The sequence below is a fragment of the Moschus berezovskii genome, chromosome 27 (assembly GCF_049115385.1).
Source record: "Moschus berezovskii isolate FMDL1 chromosome 27, NW_MosBer_1.0, whole genome shotgun sequence".
Classification (NCBI taxonomy): Eukaryota; Metazoa; Chordata; class Mammalia; order Artiodactyla; family Moschidae; genus Moschus; species Moschus berezovskii.
In genome coordinates, this window is record NC_142486.1 from 15,835,232 (window position 1) to 15,858,448 (window position 23,217).

A 23,217-nucleotide genomic window follows, 5' to 3' on the forward strand; every position below is an offset into this window, starting at 1 on the left:
AGACAAACTGGTTATAAATTCCCTATAATGCCCAAGAGTAAAGAAAAGGACACCCATAGGATACAAAACAAGCTCATTGTTTAGGAAAAGCTGCAAATCTAATACTTGGCATACATGTAACAGCAGATATGCTTAAAATGCCAAGAAGCATTTGGGGGAAAAAAGAATGGTACACGGGTTTATTACAAGAATTCTCAAGAAGGGGATGACTTTGAGGGCAACTGGCCGTGAAACAGATTGAGCACTGTTGTTCACCTGTCAGACAGTAAGAGATGGGTTTCCCAGGTGCTGCTAGGGGTAAAGAACCTGCCTGCCAATGCAGGAGATGTAAGGGACACAGGTTCAATCCCTGGGTGAGGAAGATACTCTGGAGGAGGGCATGGCAACCCACTCCAGTATTCTTACCTGGAGAATCCCAATGACAGAGGAGCCTGGTGGACTACCGTCCATAGGGTTGCAAAGAATCGGACACGACTGAAACAACTTAGCAAGCATGCATGCATGCAAACAGTGAGAGATGAGAGGCACCTACTGCTTGCTATGGCCCAGCCTGAAGAGCCTGGAAATGCCAAGCCCAGTAGAGAGATAGCTGAGGCCAGGAGGGGACCCAGCTGGTCCTCCAGAGGCCGAGCCTAAAGCCAGGCTTTTTGACTCCAGGCCATTCTCTTCAACGCTGCCCTGTTTGCAAACTTAAACTTCCATCTTTTCCCCAAATTGTTCCTCTCTCCGGAGAGACCACTATCACCATCTCCAGTGCTCTACGACCCACCTTCCCACACCCCACCAGCCCAGTTACAAATGGTGATTTTCTGTTTATTGCTCAAAAACAAAAATCCAGAAGCAACGGTGGGGAAACTATGGGGAGGGGGCATGGCAGGAAAGGGGTAGGGGTCTTCTCCCAGCTCTCCGCTTCATCCCTCTTCTGACCCTCAAAGGGTTAGAGGTTAGGCCAAGGCCAGAGCAACTGGGAAGGACAGAGCCTTCCTGGCCAAGGGAAGAGCAGAGCTCTTGGGTATAGTCCCTGTGGGGTGCCCTGGGCTGGAGGCGCCCCAGGAGTTGCAGCCGGGACGGAGTTCCCCTCCCAGGGTCCAAAAGCAGGTAGAGTCGGTGGGGCAGGCCCCTCGTTTGGCAACTGAGAAGAGGAGGCTTTGGGCACAGGATGCTGGTTTATTTACTGTAGGGTCCCCAGGGCCATCAAAGCCCCCTTGTGGGACCAGGAGACTATTTACACAGCAGGGAGGAAGGAAGCTAGAGACCAGGTCCTGTGCTCCTTCCTGCCCAGAATGAGGAGAGGAAGGGCGTCCTGGATCCTGCAGCCTTTGTCTTGGTGTTCAGATGGATACTTCATACTCGCGTGTATCCTGGAAACAGAGAGATGTATCAGCTGCTGGAGTGGGATGGAGGTGGACGAGACAGCAAAATGGGAGGAGGTATCCACAAGGAAGGGGAAAGACTCTCTGCGTGTTTGTTTGTTTGTTGATTTTTGGCCACAGAGTGCAGGATCTTAGTTCCCCAACCAGGGATTGAACCCATGGCCCCTGCATTAGAAGTGTGGCGTTCCAGTTCACGCTGGAGCCAAATTCTCAGTCACTTGGTACTAGATTTACCCTTGAAGTTCCCTTAAATTACCCGTTAAATATAGAATGGTGTGGTCTCAGATGTAGATCAACACAGCCTGTTGTCTTCCAGCACAGGAACAAATGGCTTTTCTTTGGTCGAATACCAAATAAATTAACTGATTTAAATACCCCTTGTATAAGAAAAATTTGCCTTTAAATAGCAAAAGACATTGTCTATCAAATGATAGAGTCTTTACTACTGGACTGCCAGGGACATCCAAGACTGTGTTTTTAAAATAACATTGATCACTGGGAGTTTGGCAGCCATGGGATGTGAATGGGGTCGAATCTGGCCAATGGATATGTTTAGTTCACTCTACCGACTCGATGGACATGAGTTTGAGTGAACTCCGGGAGTTGGTGGTGGACAGAGAGGCCTGGTGTGCTGTGATTCATGGGGTTGCAAAGAGTCGGACACGACTGAGCGACTGAACTGAACTGAACAGTATCTTAAAATCACATAAAAATTGAAATTTATGGATCTTCTTGGACAATTGGAAGATCTGGCAATTGAGCCTAGGTTTCCACCAGAGGATGAGATGGCTGGGTGGCATCACTGATTCAATGGACATGAACTTGGGCAAACTCCAGGAGACGGTGAAGGACAGGGAAGCCTGGTATGCTGCAGTCTCTTGGGTCACAGAGTCAGACACAACTTGGCAAACTGGATGAAGTACAAGTTTTCAAATTAGCCACCATCCTCACCACTCCCTACTGGCGCACTGACTTGCTTTGTTCACTGAGGTGGCCTTTGTAGGCAGCTGAGTTTGCAGTTCCCAAGGCTGATATTACAGAGACCTTGAGAGAAGCTTATAGGGTCCCAGGGGAGCAGAGGGACGGGGCACTCCAGGGTAGGGGAAAGGCTCACCCCAGCTTCATACAGTGGATTGCTGAAGTCTGACTCCACCGTGATGGGGCTGTAGGAATGGGAGCCGGAGAAGCCGAAGAGGGATTTTCCCTGTAGCCTGGGAAAGGAAGGAGATAGAGGGGCTTATCGAGAAGTGAGCCCCCAACCCCCCCTCACCCGGGCTTTTGTGCCAGGCAGGCAGGATGTCTGCCCTGGCCAGCAGCTCCCCGAGTCGGGTACTTACTTGGTGTAGTATATGTAAACACCACTCCCGAGAATGATGACCAAGCCCAGGGGCAGCAGAATGGCCAAGGCGAGGTTCCCACCCTCCAGCTGCCGTGACGGGTCGGTGGTCTGGGTCACTGGAGAGAGGAGGAGAGGCCAGTGAGCTGGCACTGGGCCCACCCTGGGCTTTCCCAGCCTCCTGCCCTGGGCCCTGAACCCCTGGGCCCTCACCCCGCCGGGGACCTGGCCTCCTGCCCCCGGCCTCTGCCTTGCCCTCCCAGCTCAGCCAGGCCTGGGTCTCCACTGTGCCCTCACTGACCTTCCAGTTTTCGGTTGTCCAGGAGCTCCTCAAAGGCCACTGCAGGGAGAGGAGGGGGAGGGGACGGGGTCTGAGCCAGGGAGGGAAGGAGGCTACAGAGAGGGCCGGGAGCCTGGTGGGGCTGGGTTGGACAGCCTGGTTTCTCTGCCCTCTGCTCAACCTAAGCTTGATCCTTCCCTCAGTGGGGGCAGGGCCTTGGTCCTCCTTCTCCAGACCCCTGGGGAGTCTAAACCCACCAGGTCTGTAGAATTTGTCAAAAATAGAGAAACTGAGACCAGTTCAGAGGGCAAGGGACTGCCAAACCAAAGCCCCCTATCCTACTTCCCTTAGGATAAGTCCATGACCTTGAACTTCCCCAGGGCTTGCGGATCTACCTCTGAGGATGGGAGCCCACAGGAGGTGAATGGGAAAACTCAGCAGGGTCTCCAATGTGCTACCTGACTTTCCCCGTCCTGTCATATCCCAGACACTGCTATGCCCCTTCCTGCCCTGCCTGCCCAGGCACCTTTGCAGAGTGGAGGCTGGCTGGTCCACTGGGAGGGGTGGCCGGGCACACAGGTGATGGTGACCTCGCCGATGAGTTCAAAGCCCTCATAGCAGAAGAAGCGCAGAGACTCGCCGGCCTGGTAGTGATGCTTGTAGAGTGTCTGGTAGCCATTTTCTGGCACCCCAGGGTTCAGGCATGGCTCGTACTTCACTGTGGGGAAGAGGTCAGCCATGGGCCAGCTGCGCTGTGAGCAGGCCACCCAGCCACCTGTCCCAGGGTGTCCTCAGACTCACAGGCGCACTTGGGGACCCGGTCGCTCCACTTGGGCGTGCCCGTGTCCCGGCTGTAGCAGGTGAGCACGGCCGCCCCCTCCAGGCTGTACCCAGGCAGACAGCGGTACTGGACATGGGAGCCAACCGGGAAGCCGGCATCCGAGGTGGTGCGGTGCCCATTGGTGATCTCACCCGGGTCAGCACAAGTCATGACTGTTGACAAGAGGGCAAAGTCAGGGGGAGCCAGGGCCTTAAAAGATCTAAAAGCTGAGAGCTGGGGAAGCCCTGAGCCCGTGGGCCATCTCCTTGGGGCAGACCCCCACCCCCCCACACCTTCCACTCCTTCCTCAGAATGAAGAGAGCAGGAATTGGGAAAACGTTAAAAATTCAATGCATTTTACATATCAGGTTTCCCAGTATTGTTGCCTGGAGAATTCCAAGGACAGAGGAGCCTGGTGGGTTACTGTCCATGGGATCGCAAAGAGTCAGACATGACTGAGCAGAGCTGACACTTTTCTTCCAGAAGACCGAGTGTGTGGGGCAACCTGGGCCCCCATCCCAGGAAGAAATTTGAAATAGTGAACCACTCAGCCAGAGCAAACCAGCTAAATGCCCACTGTGTCAGCCCTGCCTGGCAAATCATCAGCAGAGGAGGAGCCCAGCCCTCCTGCTTCCCTCGCTCTCAGCCCAGTCTGCTCACTTATATTGCCTGCCCGGCCCCTGTTCATCTGTTCACAGACATGCTATGAAACAGTCCCAGGCAAAGCCATTTCTTATATACAGACCTGTGCAAGACACCCTGCTAAATGTTTTACAAGCACAATATCATACACCCTGATGAGGGGTCAAGGTCCCTGTCATCTCCCTTGGGGCTCAGAGTTCAAGGCAGTCAAAAGACTGGCCTATGGTCCCACTCAATCAGGAAGTGGCAGAGCTGGAACTATTCAGGGTCACAGCCATGAAGCACCTCTCTGAGTTTCAGAGACCTGGGTCTCAGCTCAGCTGAAGGGTCAGTGTGAGGCCTGGGCGGGTGCCCTCCTTAGACTTGGGCAGTGGGGCCAGGCCCTATCCCCTCTGGGCCCTGCTCTCACCTCTTCCTGTCCCTGCCCCTATCCTATCTGGTTTCCGGGTTAGACATCCTGTGAATCCTTCGAGGAAAGGGGACCTGTGTCAACTGGAAAGTTTTCCCGGTGTCCAGTCGAAATCTGGCTTCCTGAAACTTATCCTCATTGGTCCCACCATTCCTCCTAGGTTCCAGATGAAAGACCTATAGCCCCATATCCTGGTGTCAGGCTTCCCAAAATTTGGTGAAAGTGACAAGATGCCACCCCTCTTTTCAATTCTAAAAGATAAACACTCCCAGCTCTTTTAAATGTCGCCTCCTCTGTGAAATCTCCAGCCCTATCTGTGGGGGTAATGAACCCCCCTTTTCCCACAGCCCTTCTTTGTACTTATAGCAGCTAGGACTTACTGTTTACTATCACCAGATACTAATGTGAAAAAGTTTTCATTTGCTTTTCACAACACCCTATTCCTACTTCACAGATGAAAAAACTCAGAGATGTTAAGTACCTTGCCTGAAGTCACCCAGCACTGAGGACTGTAATATCTTGAGTTAAGTATCTGTCCCTCTCCCAGACTGAGCTGTGAGCTTTGTCTCCATAGGTAGGGTTCCCAACCTCTCCGTACAACCCCAGCCCCAACCCAGTATGGCACTTTATTGACTGTATTAAAATTAACCAAGTTCTCTGACGAGCTAAGGCCACAGCAAAGTGGCTCCGCGTAATGTCAAGGGTTGGGGACTGAGAGACTGGAGAACGGCCTAGAACAAGAAAGAGATGATCGGGCCGGCCAGGTAAGGGGTGGAATTCAGACGGGGCAGAGGCGGGGTCAAGAGACTGTGGGGGGCGCGGCCGCAAAAAGATGAGGCGGGTCCCAGAGGACCAGGGTCGTGACCCAGGACTGCGCAAGACGGAGGGATGTAGCCGTGGGAAGTTGAGGCTGGGGACCAGAGAGGACAGTTTCGGGACACCGAGGAGCAGAGGAGTGGTATACCCAGGGGACATATGGTCAGGGCCTGAAGAAGATCCGGGCAAGACCTAGAGCGAAGGGGTGGCACCCAGACAAAACAGGGGCGGGACAAGGTGGGACGAAGCGGGGCGCAGAGGGGATGGACGGGGCCCAAGCAGAGCAGTGAAATACAGGTCGGCAGGGGCGGGGCCATGAGTGGCAGGGGCGGGGCCCGGGCTCACTCTTTTGGCAGGCGGGCGGCGCTGCGCTCCAGGACAGGTCCCATTGGCAGGTGAGAATGTCGGAGCCGAGCAGCTCATAACCAGGCTCGCACTGATAAGTAAGCACCGTGCCCCGGATCAGGTCCCCGTGGGAGGCCGTCCTCCAGCCCCACTCCGGAGGCGGCAGCTCGGGGCACGTGTCGTTCCTCGGGACTTCTGCAGGGGACAGATAGCGAGTTTGGAGGCTGTCCTGAGACTCAGGGCGCCCTTCCAGCTTCGGGGACCTCTGCCCATCTCGGGACCCTAGGCCTGCGTACCTTTGAAGTGCAACACGAAACCCTGGCCCAGGCCGGGGTTGGGGGGTCCGGGCGGTGCCTGGAACTGCAGCGTGAGGTCGGACCCAGAGGAAAGGAGGCGGCGGCGCGGTTGAGGCCCTCGCAGCTGGGCCAGGACTCGTGCACTTGGACCGTCCCCATCGAACAGCGTCAGCATATCCCCTTCGCGCACATTCAAGCTGCAGAGTGGGGAATGGGTTATGATCAGCCCCTCCCGTCCAGTTCTGCCCAGTCCTAACTCGGTTCATTACTAACCTTACCTACTCTCCAGTTGCCTATTCCATGGCTCAGGTTTGGATCAATTATCGGCTTCTCCATGCTAGCCTCTCCAGGTTCCATTGGTTTCTCCCGATTTCTGCTTCCTAGTACCCAATCCTGCTCACTGCTAACGCCTTCTGCTCCCCAGTCCCTTCGCTATCACCAGGTGACGCTCAACTCCAAAAGCCTGTGATTGGTCAGGCTCAACTCCAGCTCTGACCAACCACAGGCCATGCTCATTACCACCCCGCCCAATTCTAGGCCCCGCCTGAGTACCTGCTTTTAGAGCTATGCCCACTCTAGTTTTGTCCAGGCACGTGACCACCTCACATCAAAGAAGCTCACTGGATTTTCCCCACACCTATATTCATCTTGTGTGCTGCTGCTGATGCAACAGTTGGGCCTGGGGCCCCGGAAATCACTCCACAGGTGGCCTTGGAAACAGTCAAACAGTGAGACTCCAGGCCATAGCCCCTGAGGAAGGCTGCATTACCCCGTTTGCTTCTCCAAGGTTTTCCAACCAATACATGATTTGTCCCTAGGTCTACTTGATGTCCCACACCCCCATCCTGAATCCTTATATACCTTTTTCATCTGAACATACATCCACCAAATCATGTGAAAAAGCTCAAGACAGCTGGGCTGAGAAAGCAGGGCAGTTCATTGTCATACCACACTTGGCTGAGCCCACACCCATCGCACCGTCTGTGGTACCCAAACGTACATCTCAACTTGGAGCAAGATGCGTTTTTCTTCCTGGACATGCAGACCCCACACACAGTCTTGGCCAGGGCTATAGCTCTGGGGCCAATCCGGAGAGAGGACCACACCAGCTGGTTCTGACAGCTCCCCTCCACACATGGCTAGGGGAGAAACAGTGTCAGATTCGGGATCCAGGTGGGCAAGCAGTCTCCATTTCACCACCATTCTCACCACTCCCAGCTCTGCATACCATACCTCTTCCCAGACTTCTATTATCTATTACCCACCTGATTCTTGCCATGCTTAGTCCTGTTGTGTCCAATCCCCAGCCCCACTCTTAACTCATCCCGCCCACTCACCAGCCGATGCATCACCACCCAATCTCTGACTAAGCCCAAATCCAGCCCTAGCTCTTGAAGATATTTGTGTTATGATCCCTGAATTCTGTAACAAGCTCACCAACTACTTAGCTAAGAAAACTGAGCTGAGCCTCTGAAAAGGACAGGGATTGATCCAAGGCCTGAGTTTACTAGGTTCTCCTTTCTGATGGCTTTACTAGGTTCCCCGGCCCAGGAGGTAGCCTGTGGACTGAAGGAAGTCTAGGGCGGTGGAGGGCTCACCCTTGCAGGCTGGCTCCGTGTCATTCCAGTGGGGTTCTGTAGGATCCACACATTCGATCACATTAGGGGGGCCAGGGGGCTCCAGGGCATATCCTGGGAGGCAGGAGAAGGTGACCAGTGCCCCTGGGCGGTACTCAGGGTCCGTGGTGGTGACATTGCCATGTGCCAGGAAGGGGGCGAAGCAGCGATCTTCCTCAAAGGCTAGAGAGGAGTCAGTCACAGGAAGTAAACATTAGGACAGGGACTCCCCTGGCAGTCTGGTGGTTAAAACTCTGTGCTTCCAATGCAAGGGGCAGAAGTTCAATCCCTGGTTAGGGCACTAAGATCCCACATGCCATGTAGCCAATAAATAAATACTTTTAAAAAATAAACACACACACACACACACACATAATAGGACAGGCTTCTAGGGATCTCAGACTGGGGAACTGGGCTGAATTCCAGTGTGGTTTGGCCCCCCAGTGAGTTATTTAAAATCGAATGCCCTTGGGTTTAGCTTTCACTCTCCAGTTTCCCTCAAACCTTAACACTCCTCATTGGCACATTCATGTTAGCTCCTTGGCCTCTAGACAGAGGCTGAGACCAGTCAAGTCCCAGCCACTATTCTACAGATGAGGACACCAAGTCCACAGACAAAAAGCCATTTGCCCCATGTCACAGGGTGGGGCAGTGGCAGAACCAGACCTTCTTAAGCCCAAATTCCTTGATTCCCAGACAGAGACGCTTGGCTCTGGAAGTTGCAATGGCCTGAGGGGGAAAGGGTGCCTTTGGAGACTTGGCTCATGTAGGTGTGCTCACTCCTCAAAAATAACAGTTGATTTCTGATCATCCCTGATAATCCATACTGTGGCTGGAATCCAAAAGTGAGGCAAACACAAAAAAGCTACTTATTTCACTTTGGGCTAAGGCAGTGAAAATGAACATCTGTAGAGCATTTTAGTTTTTACCCATCTGATCATATCTTAGCTGCAAAGACTCAGGTAAGATTAAGGTGCCTATGCTGCAGAAAGAGTCTGAAGCCCATGGAGCAATAGTGACCCACAGGCCTCAGACCTAGAAATTCTCTTTGCAGTCTCAGAATCTAATAGGCAATTTATTGATCAGATCCACTGTTCTATTTCACTGTTACTTAACCTGGTAAGGTGGGATGTCCAAATCCTATGCACCCATCAGGGCACAGTGCCAATTCCCTTTCTCCCTTGATTCATATTAGAAACCAGCCCCTTTCATCTCTGTACATTTCACTTTCTTTGTCTCTTTCCTGCTACTGTTTGCATCAATCCTCCACTTGAGGATACAGTAAAACTCTCTGTATCCCAGACATATCAGGCTTTTCTCTACTTCTCTACTGTGGCTCTCGGGCTTCCCTGGTAGCTCAGAGGTTAAAGCATCTGCCTCCAATGTGGTAGACCCGGGTTCGATCCCTGGGTTGGAAAGATCCCCTGGAGAAGGAAATGGTAACCCACTCCAATATTCTTGCCTGGAGAATCCCATGGACGGAGAAGCCTAGTAGGCTACAGCCCACAGGGTCACAAAGAGTCAGACACGACTGAGCGACTTCACTTTCACTTTTTCTACTGTGGCTCACACTGCTCTTTTATCTGAGATGCTCATTTCCAGTCTTTGTCTTTTAAAGTTCTCTCTACCCTGTAAGTCCTAGTTCAAATGACTCCTCCTATGATCACTAACTTCCTCGCTTCTACCTGTTTGGCATCCAGTCTTCCTTCCTCTGTTAAGAGCACTCCTATTTTCATTTTGGGTCTCATGCCCTCCCCACTTCCAGTCCATGAGGTTCAGCGGGGGCCAACTAGGAATGGATGTGTGACATGGATGTGCCAATCATTATACCACCTGACAGTGACTGGCTCAAGAATAGACATCTGACCTAAGCCAGGACAATGAAAGTCTTTCCTGGCATCTTTGCTGAAGCTCTTAGAAAAGTGGCATGCTTTCTCTCTATTTGATGGAGTTACTAAAGCTTAGGAAATGGAAAGTGAAGTCGCTCAGTCGTGTCTGACTCTTTGCGACCCCATGGACTGTAACCAGGCTCCTCTGTCTGTGGGATTTTCCAGGCAAGAGTACTGGAGTGGGCTGCCATTTCCTTCTCCAGGGGATCTTCCTGACCCAGGGATCGAACCCGGGTCTCCAGCATTGCATACAGATGCTTTACCATCTGAGCCACCAGAGAAGCCTGATAAATCTGGAACTGCTAAGTACACAGACTGAGAGTCTGCCTAAGAATGAAGCCAGCCAAGAGGAAAGAAAGGAGAGATGAAAGCAATTGGTCTCTTGGCTGTGTACCTGAGACCAGCTGTACCTGGATCCAGCCATACCTGAAGCTTAAGTAAAAAGGCCACCTCAGGAAATTAGAAACAATCTTTGTCACTTGGGGGTGGGGAGGCAAGTCAGTTTTTAAGAATCCAAACATGGAACTGAGCAGAGATGGAATATGTGCTGTGACCACACCCGGGCATCAGGAAGAAGGGGAAGTAGGGGATTTGGGGCCCCAGGGGGAGGCTGTTACCTTCAAATCGGAGGCTTAGCAGCAGGGGATTGGCAGGCGTCTCTGACAGCAGCTCCACATAGAGGGACTGGGCGTCACTGATGAGACCCCGCTCTGGGACATCATCCATGTCCGAGTCATAGATCACTGGTGAGAGGGGACTGCCTCCTGAGCGTACCATCAGCCTGGGATGAACACAGGTGGTCAGGAGCTCAGCTTCTTCTCAGAAGTTGCTTCACCTCTTGCCTGCTCTCCTAACTTAATTTCAAGCTATTACTTTCAAATATTAACTATATGCCTCGGACTCTTCTAAGCCTGTACACATTTTATCTCATTGAATTCTCACAAGAACCCTCAAGTCAGATACTATTATTATCCTTCATTTTATCAATGAGAAAATTGAGGCACAGAAAGAGTAAGTAACCTGTACAGCCTCACATAGCAGCTAGTGACGGACCTGGGGTACCACTTCATTAGATAAAGAGCGAGGATAATGATGATGATGGTAAACACATTTAGAGTGCTCACAGTGTGCTGGTCACTCCAAGAATTTTACATATTTTTAATCCATTTGTCCTCACAGAAACCTTAAGAGGGAGCTACTATTATCTCCGTTCTACAGATGATGAAAATGAGGTCCAGAGAGGTTAAGTGATTGTCTCAGTTTGCGCAGCTACACGCCTCAGAAAGGGGAAGGACTGACCTCCATTTGACATAGATCCCAAATGGGATGCCCCCAGTTTGCTTGCCTCCCCACGGGAGCCTTTCTATTTCCTTGAAGCAGGAACCTCTGACCCAAGGCTCAGACCCTCACCGATCATTGTCCTCATCCAGCGAGACTCGTTCGAAGTGCAGGTGCAGCCGGCGTCCCTCGGCTGCTTCAATGACCCAGCGGCAGGTGAGGTTGGGCCCTGCAGCTCCCCCGGGCTCAGGGGACACGATGCGGCCAAGAGTAGCATTGTGGATGGTGCCCCCGCAGGATGCTGTGGGCAGAGGGGCAGCAGGTTAAGGTGACTTGTCCTTGTCCCATCTCCACAGCTGTTGCGCCCACACCTCTGCCTGGGCCCTGGCCTTGGGATGACCTCTGCCCTACAGGCTCACCCCAGGACCTTTTCCGTGTCACTACCCAGGTAAGGAACCAACTGTGGAATAGAAAGACCCCAGGATGGACACCCAACCCCCAGGATGGACACTCCCCAAATGTGGACACCCTGGGGTGGGGAGTTATGAGGGATTCCCCCCAGGTGACACTAGTGGTAAAAAAAAAAAAAAAAAAAAACCCGCCTGCCAATGCAGGAGATGTAAGAAGTGCAGGTTCAATCCCTTGGTGGGGACGATCCCCACCAAGGAGGAGGGGCACGGCAACCCACTCCAGTATTCTTGCCTGGAGAATCCCATGGACAGAGGAGCCAGGCAGGCTACAGTCCATAGGGAAGCAAAGAGTTGGACACAACTGAAGCAACTTAGTACGCACACACATGCATGTGCCCCCAAACTGAAGCTCTCGGATGGCGAATACTCAGGATAAGCCCCCAGGATGAAGGCTCTCCAGTATAGAGACCCTCCAGATATAGACCCCAAAAGTGATTTCCTCTAGAATGAGGGTTATCCAAAATAAGAATCTCCAGAATGGTGACTCCCCACGTGGGGACCCTCCAGGAATTCCAGTGGTTAGGACTCCATGCTTCCACTGCTAGGGGCATAGGTTCAATCCCTAGCCAAGGAACTAAGATCTGGGAACCCTCCAGGTGGGATTTCTCCAGATGGAGACCGTCCAAGAATGGAGACACCAAGGATGGAGACCCTTAGGGTGAAGAGCTTCAGAGGGAGACCCTAGGATAGGGTCTCCCTTCAAGATGAGTACTCCCCAAAGATAGAGATCCCCAAATACAGGCCCCTCCAGTGGGACTCCTGGGACAGAAAGGAGCAGGAGACTCACCCACGCAGCTGGGGGGCTCACTGCTCCAGGCTGGCCGGGTGCCATTGAGGCAGACGAGGGTCTCCTCTCCCTGCAGCTGGTAGCCCGAATCACAGTGGAAGGTGGCAGTGCCTCCAGGGTGAAGGTCTGTCACACTCACGTCCCCGTGGGCTGGCCGGGGAGGGAAGCCGCAGCTCAAGAGGTAGGCTGGATCAGGCAGAGAAGGAGAAGACCTCACTTTCCCATGCCACCCTCTCTCACTGGTCCCCCAGCACTTCCTTCCCTCTTTCCACCCCCTACCCCTGGGGCACACACTGGCTCCATACTGGAGTCCTTATGTGGACACATTTTCTCATGAGGAGGTAATTTTCAAACCCCTGATGTCCGCTAATCTTTGTAATATACCCCCTGGGGTCCCCATTTTACAGATGAGATGATAACCTGAGACTCAAAGAAGTTCTGGACTCTAGCTAGCACTCACTGGCTGTGTGACCTCAGGCAAATCAGTTGACCACTCTGAACCCCATCCAGCTCTAATAATAACACATTGTATGACCTCAGGCAAATCAGTTGACCACTCTGAACCCCATCCAGCTCTAATAATAACACATTGTATTTGCAGAGCCCGCTCAGCTTCCAAAATGAGTTCATGCAGCGCTTTTGAGGAGGAAGGCTGTGACCCACTTTCCAGATGTAGAAATTGAGGCTCTGAGTTATTAACTGGCTCATACCATTTTCTCCCCTCCACACCCACAGACGTCCTTCCACTGAGGTGCACTGTGGTATTATATCCTCAGCTCTCATCCAAAGGAGTCACAATAAGCTCCTTTAGAAAGCATTTTGCCATTAAAGACTCTAATACTCAGTGCCTTCTGAGTAAGTCCTCCACAGAAAGTAAAGTGCTAGGGAAAGCTCTGCTTTCCCTAAGGAACTGGTTTGTCTTCTTTCCTGTCGTGAGAGCTCTGGAATTTCTCTTTTTGCACTGGCTGCTGGGAAGCTCAGAACCAGATGGAGTGAGACTTGCTCCCAGTAACAGTGGCTTGTCCATCCACATTCTTTTTTTCAGCCTGTGGGATCTTAGTTCCCCAACTAGGGATTGAACCCAGGCCCTCAGCAGACACAGCACAGAGTCCTAACCACTGGACCACCAGGGAATTTCCATCCACATTTTTTTTTTCAAATTTAATAAGCATTACCTGGTGCCAATTTTTTCTTACTTATTCTATTTAATTTTATTGCTTGTGGTCTTTTTTTGAAAGCCTCCTGAAATTCTTGCAATCATATGAGATCAAACAAATAAATAGAAAGTGCATTGGTAATCAATGATGGACTCTAAACTTGATCCTGACAGCGAGTGCTCTGTGTGTCTGGTTAAGCAGAGCTCATCAAGAAGGCCTTCCTGGGGACTTCCCTGGTGGTCCAGTGGTTAAGAATCCATCTTGCAATGCAGGGGAAGCTGGTTCCATCCCTGGTCAGGGAACTAAGATCCTACATGCCACTGCAACTAGAGAGCCTGTTGTACTGCAACAAAATATCCTGTATGAGTCAGTGAAAATCAGGTGTGCTGCAGCAACTAACACCTGACACAGCCAAATAAATAAAATAAAGTGTAGTAATTTTAAAAGCTGGCAGGGGTGCTTCCTGGAGGAAATACCTCAAAGCTGGATCTTGTAGGAGGGGCAGACTGTGGTTAGTACAGAGTCCAGCTTGTCTAGGCATTTGCTTTTTCTGACTCTCCAGTCCCGAGTGATTCTGTTAGAGACCTAGTCTCTCCCTGTTTCAAAATTCAACAAGCATTTCCTTGGCTGGGTCCGAGGGCCAGAGGTGAAACAGACTAAAGCCTTGCCTTCAGGAGTTCATGGTCTACTAAGATCGACACAAATATGACCTTGTAGATCATAGGATTTGGGCCTCCCTGGTGGTCCAGTGGTTAGTGACACTGAGCAGGGTCCTGTGGGGCTTCTGAGCACAAAGCCTTTCTGTGTCCCCCATTTCTTTGGTTATAGGAAACAGCCTTCATTCAGCCTCTGTGACCTTCCCTCAGTTCTAATGGGCAGATTCTAGCAGCTATTAATTAGGGAAGGGAGGGGATGCTGAGACCAGGGAGAGTCAAGAGAAACAATAGTGGGACTTCCCTGGTGGTCCAGTGGCCACGACTCTGATCTTCCAATGCAGGGGATTCCTAGTCAGGGAACTAGATCCCACATGTGGCAACAAAGATCCCCAGGGCTAGAACTGTAAATAAAACCCAGAGCAGCCAAATAAATATTTTTTTAAAAAAGAGAAACAATAGCTCACCCTTGGGACACAGTCCTATTTCCCCATCAATGGATATACACAATATCTTTGAGCTATTCTGTAGATACTGAAACCCCTGCCAGGTGGGAGAAGCTAACTAAAATTAACCATGGTGTGCTGTCCACAAATTTATAGACCCCAGACCAGTTGGACCTGAAGATTGTTGATGCTGACTTCTACTGACCTCACCACCAACCCATCAGAAGAATATCCACAAGCTGATCATGCCCCCTTTGAACAATTACTATAAAACTTATCATTATTTTCTCTAAGTTGGGACATATTATTTTGAGGTCATTAGCCAGCTCTGGGCCCCTTTGCCTGGCAAAGTAACAAAGCTCTTCTTTTCTACATCACCCCAAACTCTGTCTCTGAGATTCGAATCAAGACTGGTGTACAAAGAAGCTGAGTTTTCAGCATCCTTAGGGCTTGGCAATTTCACTGCTGGGCCAGGGTTCAATACTTGGTAGTGGATCCTGCAAGTCACACAGTGGCCAAAACAAAACAACGCCGCCCCCCCCCCAAAAAAAAAACCCAAACACTGTGATTTGAATAAACTTTAGCTTCTGTAATGGCTCCCTATGACCGACAGACTTAAGCCTGAATATTTTAGATTGAAGGGGTTTGAAAGCCCCTTCCACAACTGGGTCTAGCCCGGACCATCCATCTTCAGTTCTCAGTACCCACAACCCATATATCCTATACGATATAGTTTTGTGACTCCTTTTGGTCCCAATTCCATGCATTTTTCACATAATTTCCTCTACCTGCAAGGCTCTCGTCTTACTTTTCCTCATCTTTCAAGGAATAACTGAAGTACCACCTCCTCCAGGAAGTTTTCCTGACCCCCCACTCCCCTTTCCAATAAAGTTAGTTTTTTTCTGGTCTATACAGAATCCACATGCATAATTTTATCATCACATTAATGCCTGCCTATTGCCACTGTGAGACTGAACCAAACCGTTTTTATTTTGTCTCCTAAAAACCTAGCCTTGTGATCAATTGATGCCACCAAGAGTCACTGTGGAGCAGTGCAAAGAGCACTGAATTTAGAGATGGGCAGACCTAATCTCCAATTCCAGCTGCACAACTTATTTGCTGTGTGGGCTCGAACACGTGACTTTGCCTCTTGGGCCTTTTATCAGTAGATGACAATAACAATTCCTATCATTGAGGATTGGCCTTAAAGAAAATAAACACACCAAGCACCTGAAACCAGAAAGTCCTCAGAATATGTTAATCACTTGACCCCTCAGCCGCAATTAATAAATGACTCGGGGTCAGGGACTTGGGGATCTGACTTCTGACTCTGCAATGCATTTGCTAGTGACCAAATCATCCTTGTAAACTTTGAGGCTTTGTCTTCCTCTCAGAGACAGAGTTGACAGTGGCCACCCCCAGGGCTGCTATGAGGGGAGGAAAAGGAGAGTTGGTGAAAGGGTTTTGTAAATGGGAACGTTCGTTGGCCCGTTGGTGAAAGGGTTTTGTAAATGGGAACATTCGTTGGCCCTGTGGTGAGCGGTGATGGAACATTTGACCATCCAGAGAAGCTAATGGGGACCCTGTGGATCAGAAGGCCCAGTTAGTGGAGACTGGCAGGGGCTTAAACAGGGCTTCAGTCCCAAAGGGGCCAGGAGAAGCTGCAGAACAAGAAAGACTGAGGCAGGTCATGAAGGCCCATTTACACAGTAGCCCTCTTTCCCCAGATGTTCCATTTAGCATAACGAGTCCTATTTTCAATGCACTAGGGATGTGGCTGCTTAAAGGAGCCAGTGGAGAGCCATTTTGCAATATCTGAGGCCTAGCCCTCAGCACTGGGCCCTCGAGGCCTGCCCTTGCTCCCCGACAACCAGGTCCTGAGCACCAACTACATGTACCCCAACTCACTGGTCTCTCTACAGGTAGGTTTGCTGACTCCACCTTGCACACGTGACCTCGTGGGGCAGATCCAGAAGAAAGATCGCAGGAGAGGGTGTGAGGAAGGGATACAGGTTGCCTGTGTCCTGGATAAAGTCACAAGGGATCCAGGGTCTGTAGAGCTCACAAGGGGGCAGCAAAGCCATGAGATGACATGAAGGGACACAATTCCCTCTCTGTTTCTGAGCCAAAGAAGGGACTTTGGAGATGGCAGCAATGTCCAGAAAAGGATCGTGGGCTGGGCCCCTTTCCTCATGCACGCATGTATGCTAGAACATGCACTTGCATCGTGGGAAGGTTTCCATACACCCAGGCAAATATGGATGAACACGTGTGTGTAGGCTGTCTGTGGGCGGGTGCTGGAGAATGCGAGCACGCGCAAACACGTCCCCTCTTTCCTGCCTCCTCCCCCGGAAGTCAGCAGGATCTTTTTAGGTCACAAATCTGAGGCTGTCACTATCTTGCTTAAAACATTTCCAAGTGGCTCCTCCTCCCCTGTAAGGATAATGTAGTCTGAGAACTCCTCACTGAAGCTGGTAAGGCCCTTTGTGATCCAAATCTGACCTACCTCCCAGTCTATTCACCTATTTCCCTACCACTTTCTGGGCTTTTCCTGTAATAACAATGATCAACAGTTTTGAGCCCTCGCTGGGCACCAGACACAGTTTTAAGCACTTGTACCGATTCATCTGATCGTCCTAATAATGTGATGAGGTAAGTATCATCATCCTCATTTTTCAGTTAAGATGATGCAGTCCAGAAATGTTAAGTAACTCACCTCAGGTCACACAGGACAATTCTATATTCCATGCTGAGTAACCTCAACTCCTCTGGGTGGGGTGTCACAATTTTTTTTTCTCCTCCCTGGGTCTTGGGATATGTTTTTTGATCCATCTAGATATCTGCCTTTCTCTTTCTGTCCCTCCCACCCTTTCCCTAGTTAACTCATTTCAGGTGTCAATGTAGTCATTACCGCCTCCAAGGAGGTGTTCCTATATTCCTTACAGAAGAAATTTAGGTCCCTTTGACATTTTGCCCATGGTCCATCCATCATAGGGATTGGGGTCCTTATCTCACTGGATTATAATCATCTTGATTATTTGCCCATCTCCCTACCTAGATTCTGAGTTTCCTTTACATTTTGCTTGTTTAGTCTTCTCCCCAAGGATAACCCAGGGCCAGTATGAAGTGGCTCCTGGATAAAGATTTGTTGAGGGAATGGATGAACTGTCCCTTGAATGGGTGCACACCCAGACACAGATCTGTGTGTGAGATAAGTGTGTATAGGTCTCCTCTGGGGCTTCCCTGGTGGCTCCTGGTAAAGAACCCTCCTGTCAATGCAGTAGATGTGGGTTTGATCCCAGCATCGGGAAGATCCTCTGGAGGAGGAAAGGGCAACCCACTTCAGTATTCTTGCCTGGAAAGTCCCATGGACAGAGGAGCCTGGCAGGCTATAGTCCATGGAGTCACAAAAGAGTCAGACACGATTTAGCAACTAAACAATAAGAAGGTCTCCTCTGAGGATTCTGCCCCTCACCATCCTAGTCAAAAGGAAAAGGCTTTGACATCACCCTGAGCTTAGAGGGCCTGTGAGATGTCCCCTGAGCCCAGTGTGGCCCCTGCCTTTCCACCAGGACCCCGAACTCCTCACCCTGATAGTGGATCCTGAAGCCAGCACCCCTGGGGACCCGTGGGCTCTGGAAGTGCAGGAGCAGCCGGTTGGTGGGACTCCGAAGGACCTGTCCTTCACCCAGCATGGAGGAGTTAGCCAAGAGTCGGGGAGCCAGACCTGGAGACCCCCCACCAGCCAGCACCAGAAGTTCCTCCTCCCGAGACAGGTTCAGCATCTGCACCTAAAGAAGCCAGATCCAGACCCGCCAGGGCAAGTCAGCCAGGGTGGCAACCCCCTAAGCCCCCCACCCTTTTCCCTGTATGTAACATCACAGTGACACTGGCCAAGTTGTAGAACTCTAGGAGAGTTTTCGAGAGCCTCAGAAACCAGGCTTATTGGAGAAAACAAGTTCTCTGGTTCTTAGGCCAAACCTGCACACACCCTTGGGCCCAGAGGAAAGGGTTAGGAGGTTTCACAATAGGATGCTTAATGCAGTTACCTGGATCTCAATGCCATAGCCAGGGTAGACATGGATACTGTACGTGCAGTCCAGGAGCCCCAAGGTGCGGCTGGCTGCGCTCCCTAAATCTGGGGATTCCACGTGTCCTTCGCCTTCGGAGATGTTGTTATTACACAGAACTAAAGAGACAGAAGCGCCGGGACTGAGAGAATCTCTGCATTCGTGCCTTCCCAGCCAAGCAACTCTGGGGGTCCCGATCCATCATCTCCCCAACACCCTTCATACCTTAATCCAATGCTTACTCTCCCACTGGCGCCCAGAACTCCCTTCCCCGACTGTCATAATAGATAAAAACCTGGAACGGTGCTAGTACATAGTAAACATAGCTCAGTGCTAGCCTTTATGATTACTCTTAAGCAGAAGACCCTCTCCTATCTGGATCCCTTCATCCACACGTACGCAGCAGCCTCTCCCCTATCCACGCCCCGCTCCTCTCCCACATCCCCCGTCAATCGTCTCACCTGGGCTGGTCACTGTTGTGGTGACAGTTGTCGTGGTGATAATGGTGGTTGTGGTCTCCTCTTCTCCTCCCTCGGGCCCCAGGGGTGGGCCTGGGGAGGCGGGACCGGAAAGGGGCGGGGCTGTGGTTCCTGGGGGCGGGGTCAGCAGCTCTGGAGCGGTGGGGCCTGCCCCCCTACCCCCTTTAGGGGTTACGGCGGTTGTCAGAGGCCCTGTGCCCGGCTCAGTGGCCCGAGGCAGAAAGGGTGCTGCAATAGTCTGGCCGACTGGAGGGGTTGCTAGTGTGGGGTCTGGATCAGATCCTGGGACAGGGCAAGGGAAGTCAGGGAACAGGAGGAGCAAATTGGTGGGCCTTGGGTGGGGAGCAGGGCTCAGGGAAACTGAGAGTTCCCCACTGAGACCAAAAGACTTCCCCCACAAGGCACATATCCCCCACCTCTCCCTTCCCCACCCCAGCTTCCCACTGCCTCTCAAGCTTTCCACAGCCTGCCCTCCACCCTTCTTCTCTGTGTCCAGGCCCTTCCACTCTGACAGTCTCATCGAGCATCCTATCTCTCAATTCAGATCTGGCTCCCTCTCCTGGTTACCCCTTTCTTTTTCCTTTCTCTTTTGCACTCTCTAGAACTCTTGATCTCTGTTTAATATTCATACCCCTCTCTGATTTTATGATTCTAAATCTACTAAATCTTGCTCTTCTCTCTTTCTGTGTTCTTTTCCACTCTATCTCTGATTCTGGTTCTCCGAGTTTCCATCTGTCTTTCTCTTTGATTGTCTGCTTTTCCGTTTGGCTCTCTTTCTTGATCATTCTGGCTCTATCTATGTCCAGTTTTGATTCTCTCAAACCACCTCTCTGTCTCTCTGTGTATTTTACTGGCCTGGTTGCCCATCTCCCTGAGTTAATGTCCCTCCCTCTGCCTCTCAGCTTCTGCCACTCTGGGGGCCTCACCCGGCAGGTAGCCCATCTCTGGGCCCTTCCTCAGCAGGGCCCCATGGAGCAGCTCCGCCAAGGCCTCAGAGGCTACTGTGGGGGTCTCACTTTCAGGCTCCGGCAATGCCTCCTCCTCCTTCAGGGGCAGACCTAGGAGATGAAATCATCTGAGCTCTTCCACTGCCCCACACGCCTTCTTTCTCCAGAAAGATCTTTTCCAGAGCTCTTCCTCCCCAGTCAGCTGGGCCAGCAGGAGCTCGGAGGGTCCCAGACCGGGCTGAGAGCCAAGACTGGAGGAGGGGTTCCCCGCTGCCCATCACACCCCCTAGCCCTTTCTCCCTTTTTCCCTAGGCCGTGTGGGCCCTCAGTAAGCACCTTGGACAGCGCCAGCAGGGCGGAGAAGCGGCCGGTTGCTACCTTCATTTTTCCCTCAGAGGTGCTCCCCGCAACCCCGGGGTTCTGCGGAGGGTCTGGCAGCACCTCCCAGCCCTTGCTTCTGCAGTGCTTAGCTTTCTCTCTGGGTTTCTGTCTGCAGTGTGGTTCTCTCTCTCTCCGCGCTACCCCCCCGCCTTCCCTCTCATTCTCTGCAGTCTCTGCCCCCTTCACTAGAGTCTGGCTGGAGGGTCAGAGTGGGGGAGTAAATATCTGGCCTCTGAGCACTGCCTCTGTTCATCTGTCTTTGTCCATACGTCCAAGAATGTTTGTGTGTGCATTGCCTGGCATCTCTCCCATCACCTCCATCTCCCACCCAGGTACCCTGCCTGCTTCTGCCGCCTCCGCAGATAGCCTCTCCCCCCCCCACCCGCAACTTCCCCAGCCCTTCTTCCTGGATTTAACCCCTGAGACGCTGATAAAAGCTCCCCTCATTCGTTTCCCAACTCCTCAATATATGGGGTTAGGGGCTCCAGGTGCAAGCCAGAAAGCCCTGGCTTACCCCCCTACTACGTCCGTCAGCTGTGCCCCTCCCCTCCCCCGGGAGCTCAGAAGACGCAGGATGTTCTGAGAAAGAAAGGTATAGAACCCCCCCAGGGAGACCTTCCCGGGGGCCCACCGCCACGCACCCATGTCCTTACCCTGAATCCAGGGACAGCTCAGCAGAAATAGGAACAGCAGCTGGGGAGGCGGCGGATGCTGGGCCCTGGGGGTCCCCATGGCGACTCACACCAATTTCTCTCCTCTGCGACTCTCCTAAATAATCTAGCTGCCACCTTTCCTCTGTCTCCTTTTATCTTTCTTGTTAATTTTTACCCCCTACTAGCAGTTAGTAAGGGAGACAATTTTTCTGCCCTTTGGGATGGAGAGGCAGAGCTAGGTAGGGGGTCGCCTGGAGCCCACCCCTCTTTGCCCAGTCTCTTCTGTCCTCTGCTGTCGAGTGTGTGGGAGAGGGGGCGCGGCTCCGGCTGCAGGGGGTGGGGCCGAGAAGGGTGAAGGAGCCGGGTCGCCTGGGTTACCCTCTGGCTCAGGCGCCTGGATCCCCCGGGTTGGCTGGATTCTAAGCTGGAGGAGTGGGTCGAGGCAAAACAGGTCCTGGGGACCTAGGGTGGGGTCGAAAATAGGAGGGTCCCTACTGTGCTCTAGTGGGGCTTGGTGGGGAGGGGAGGAGAGGGGGTTGCAGAACCTGGAGAGCTGAGGCTCGGGCACTGGAGCTGCGGGAGGGAGAAGCTGAGAAAGGTGTCGAGCCCACGTCAGATCCTGGGGACGGGCGAAGGGAGGGGCCTGGGATTTATTTGGGGGCGGTGGGGGGAGGGAGGAGGAGGAAGTGCAGATGGAGGAAGGAGGGACCACATGAGCCAGGGTCGTAATCCTCACTCCCGCGGCCCCTAGGGGAAGCGAAGGAGACTCTGGTCCCAGCAGTAATTATACCCCCTCCCCCAACCATTCCAGCACATTTGAAAGCTGAATCTTCTCTTCCTGGGGTAACCAGGGGGGCAGCGAAGCTGGATTCGAGCTTGCTCAGCCTCCCAGTATGCCCCCGGCTTACTTCCAGACCCTTTCAGAGGAGTTCATGTGGAACGGGCTTTCCCTTCCTCCAGAAGAATGACAGGTTCCTATTTTTGTGAGAAGTCTAAGGGGTGACAGGGTGGGGCCTGGTGAGGGGAGATACTCCCCACCACTTCTAACGTACAACAGGACCCCAGCCAGCTGTCTGGCGGCTTCAACTTCGTTTTTTTTTTTCTCCTGACCTCCTCACACGAGGCCTCTGGAGCGCCCTTTTCAGCACCACCAGAAAGGACAGCTCTTCTCGGCCCCGCCCGAGCTGGCCTGGCCCACGGCGCGGCGGGCGATTGGCTGCGGCCACCTTAAGTATCAGTCTGGCTCCCGCCGGGGGCTGGCTCTCGGGAAGGCGAAGTGGGAGGTGGAGTCACAGGCCGACTGGTCTGGGGATCGGCTGACCCACCGACAGGCCGCAGCATCCCTGTCCGCAGTCCGCGAGCTCCGGCCTTGTCGATCAGTCCTCGCCCTCGCCCCGCCCCTTAGCTTGCCACACCCCTCTGAGGCCCCGCCCTTTCTTTTCGCATTGCGGGGCGCTGGAGGTTGGCGCTGTGCCCCCAGCGGCCCACGTGGCGGCCCGTAGGGGCCGGGGGAGGCAAATCCGGAGACGGACCACCCCCCCCAGACCCCCGACCCCAACCCGGCTGAGTTGCGGTGGCCACTGGGCGAGGGCGGGGGTCGCCAAGCTGAGAGGACTGTGGGGAGGGGTGACGTCAGGGTGAGTGGGAGCCAAGAAAGGAGCGAGTAGGAGAGAGGTGGGGAGGGGGTAGCGGAAGAGAGAGAGAAGCCGTGGGTCGGGTCGAATGAGAAGCGAGGGCAGGCAGGAGAGAAGGGGGAGGAAGGCGAGAGAAGTCGCTGCAGAGGACGGCTGATTGCGTTCCCTTCCCGGGGCTGCGGGTCCAAGTGGGGTAGGAAGTGCTGTCTGGGGAAGCTGGAAGGAAAGCGGGCAGGGGGAGGAAAAGAGAGAGCGAAAAGAGGTGGGGTGGGGGCGGTGGTGGAGGAGGAGAGAAGAAAGGAGAAGGGGAGAAAGGAGAGACTGACCGGAGAGAGGAGACTGCCGGAAGGAGAAAGAAGAGGAGGAAAGAGGCAAAATAGAAAGAGGAGAGAGTTGGAAGGCGAAAGAAGTGGAGAAGAGAGAGGTAGAAGGAGAGAAAA

The 23,217-nt window shown here is 52.6% G+C and overlaps 1 protein-coding gene across 10 annotated transcripts; it reads right to left on the reverse strand.

Annotated features, from left to right (window-relative positions):
* Nucleotides 1–797: 797 nt before the first annotated feature.
* SEZ6L2 (seizure related 6 homolog like 2) lies at nt 798–21,222 on the reverse strand. Of its 10 annotated transcripts, none has more exons than XM_088832852.1 (18): nt 21,144–21,222; nt 20,089–20,220; nt 19,145–19,234; nt 18,663–18,802; nt 18,203–18,404; nt 12,358–12,543; nt 11,233–11,401; nt 10,440–10,603; nt 7,916–8,116; nt 7,318–7,456; nt 6,318–6,514; nt 6,022–6,216; nt 3,791–3,982; nt 3,516–3,707; nt 3,011–3,049; nt 2,711–2,828; nt 2,488–2,584; nt 798–1,361 (listed from the first exon to the last, which is right to left on the reverse strand). In XM_088832852.1, the coding sequence occupies exons 1-18, from the start codon at nt 21,220–21,222 to the stop codon at nt 1,332–1,334; spliced, it is 2,562 nt and encodes an 853-aa protein (XP_088688978.1). In that variant the 3' UTR covers nt 798–1,331. The 10 variants fall into 10 exon arrangements, with proteins under 10 accessions (XP_088688978.1, XP_055264892.1, XP_088688974.1 ...); XM_055408917.2 differs by having other exon boundaries at nt 19,145–19,444; XM_088832848.1 differs by having other exon boundaries at nt 19,145–19,446; nt 20,067–20,220.
* Between the last annotated feature and the right edge of the window lie 1,995 nt (nt 21,223–23,217).

What these genes read in the sequence shown, in the direction of transcription:
- SEZ6L2 (XM_088832848.1), bottom strand. Translation starts at nt 21,222, where the DNA reads ATGGGGACCCCCAGGGCCCAGCATCCGCCGCCTCCCCAGCTGCTGTTC. An exon ending in GAGCTGTCCCTGGATTCAGG is followed by an intron (nt 20,221 to 21,143) that starts GTAAGGACATGG and finishes TTCATCTCCTAG; the next exon opens with GTCTGCCCCTGAAGGAGGAG. An exon ending in GCCGCCCGCCTGCCAAAAGA is followed by an intron (nt 3,983 to 6,021) that starts GTGAGCCCGGGC and finishes TCTTGTCAACAG; the next exon opens with TCATGACTTGTGCTGACCCG.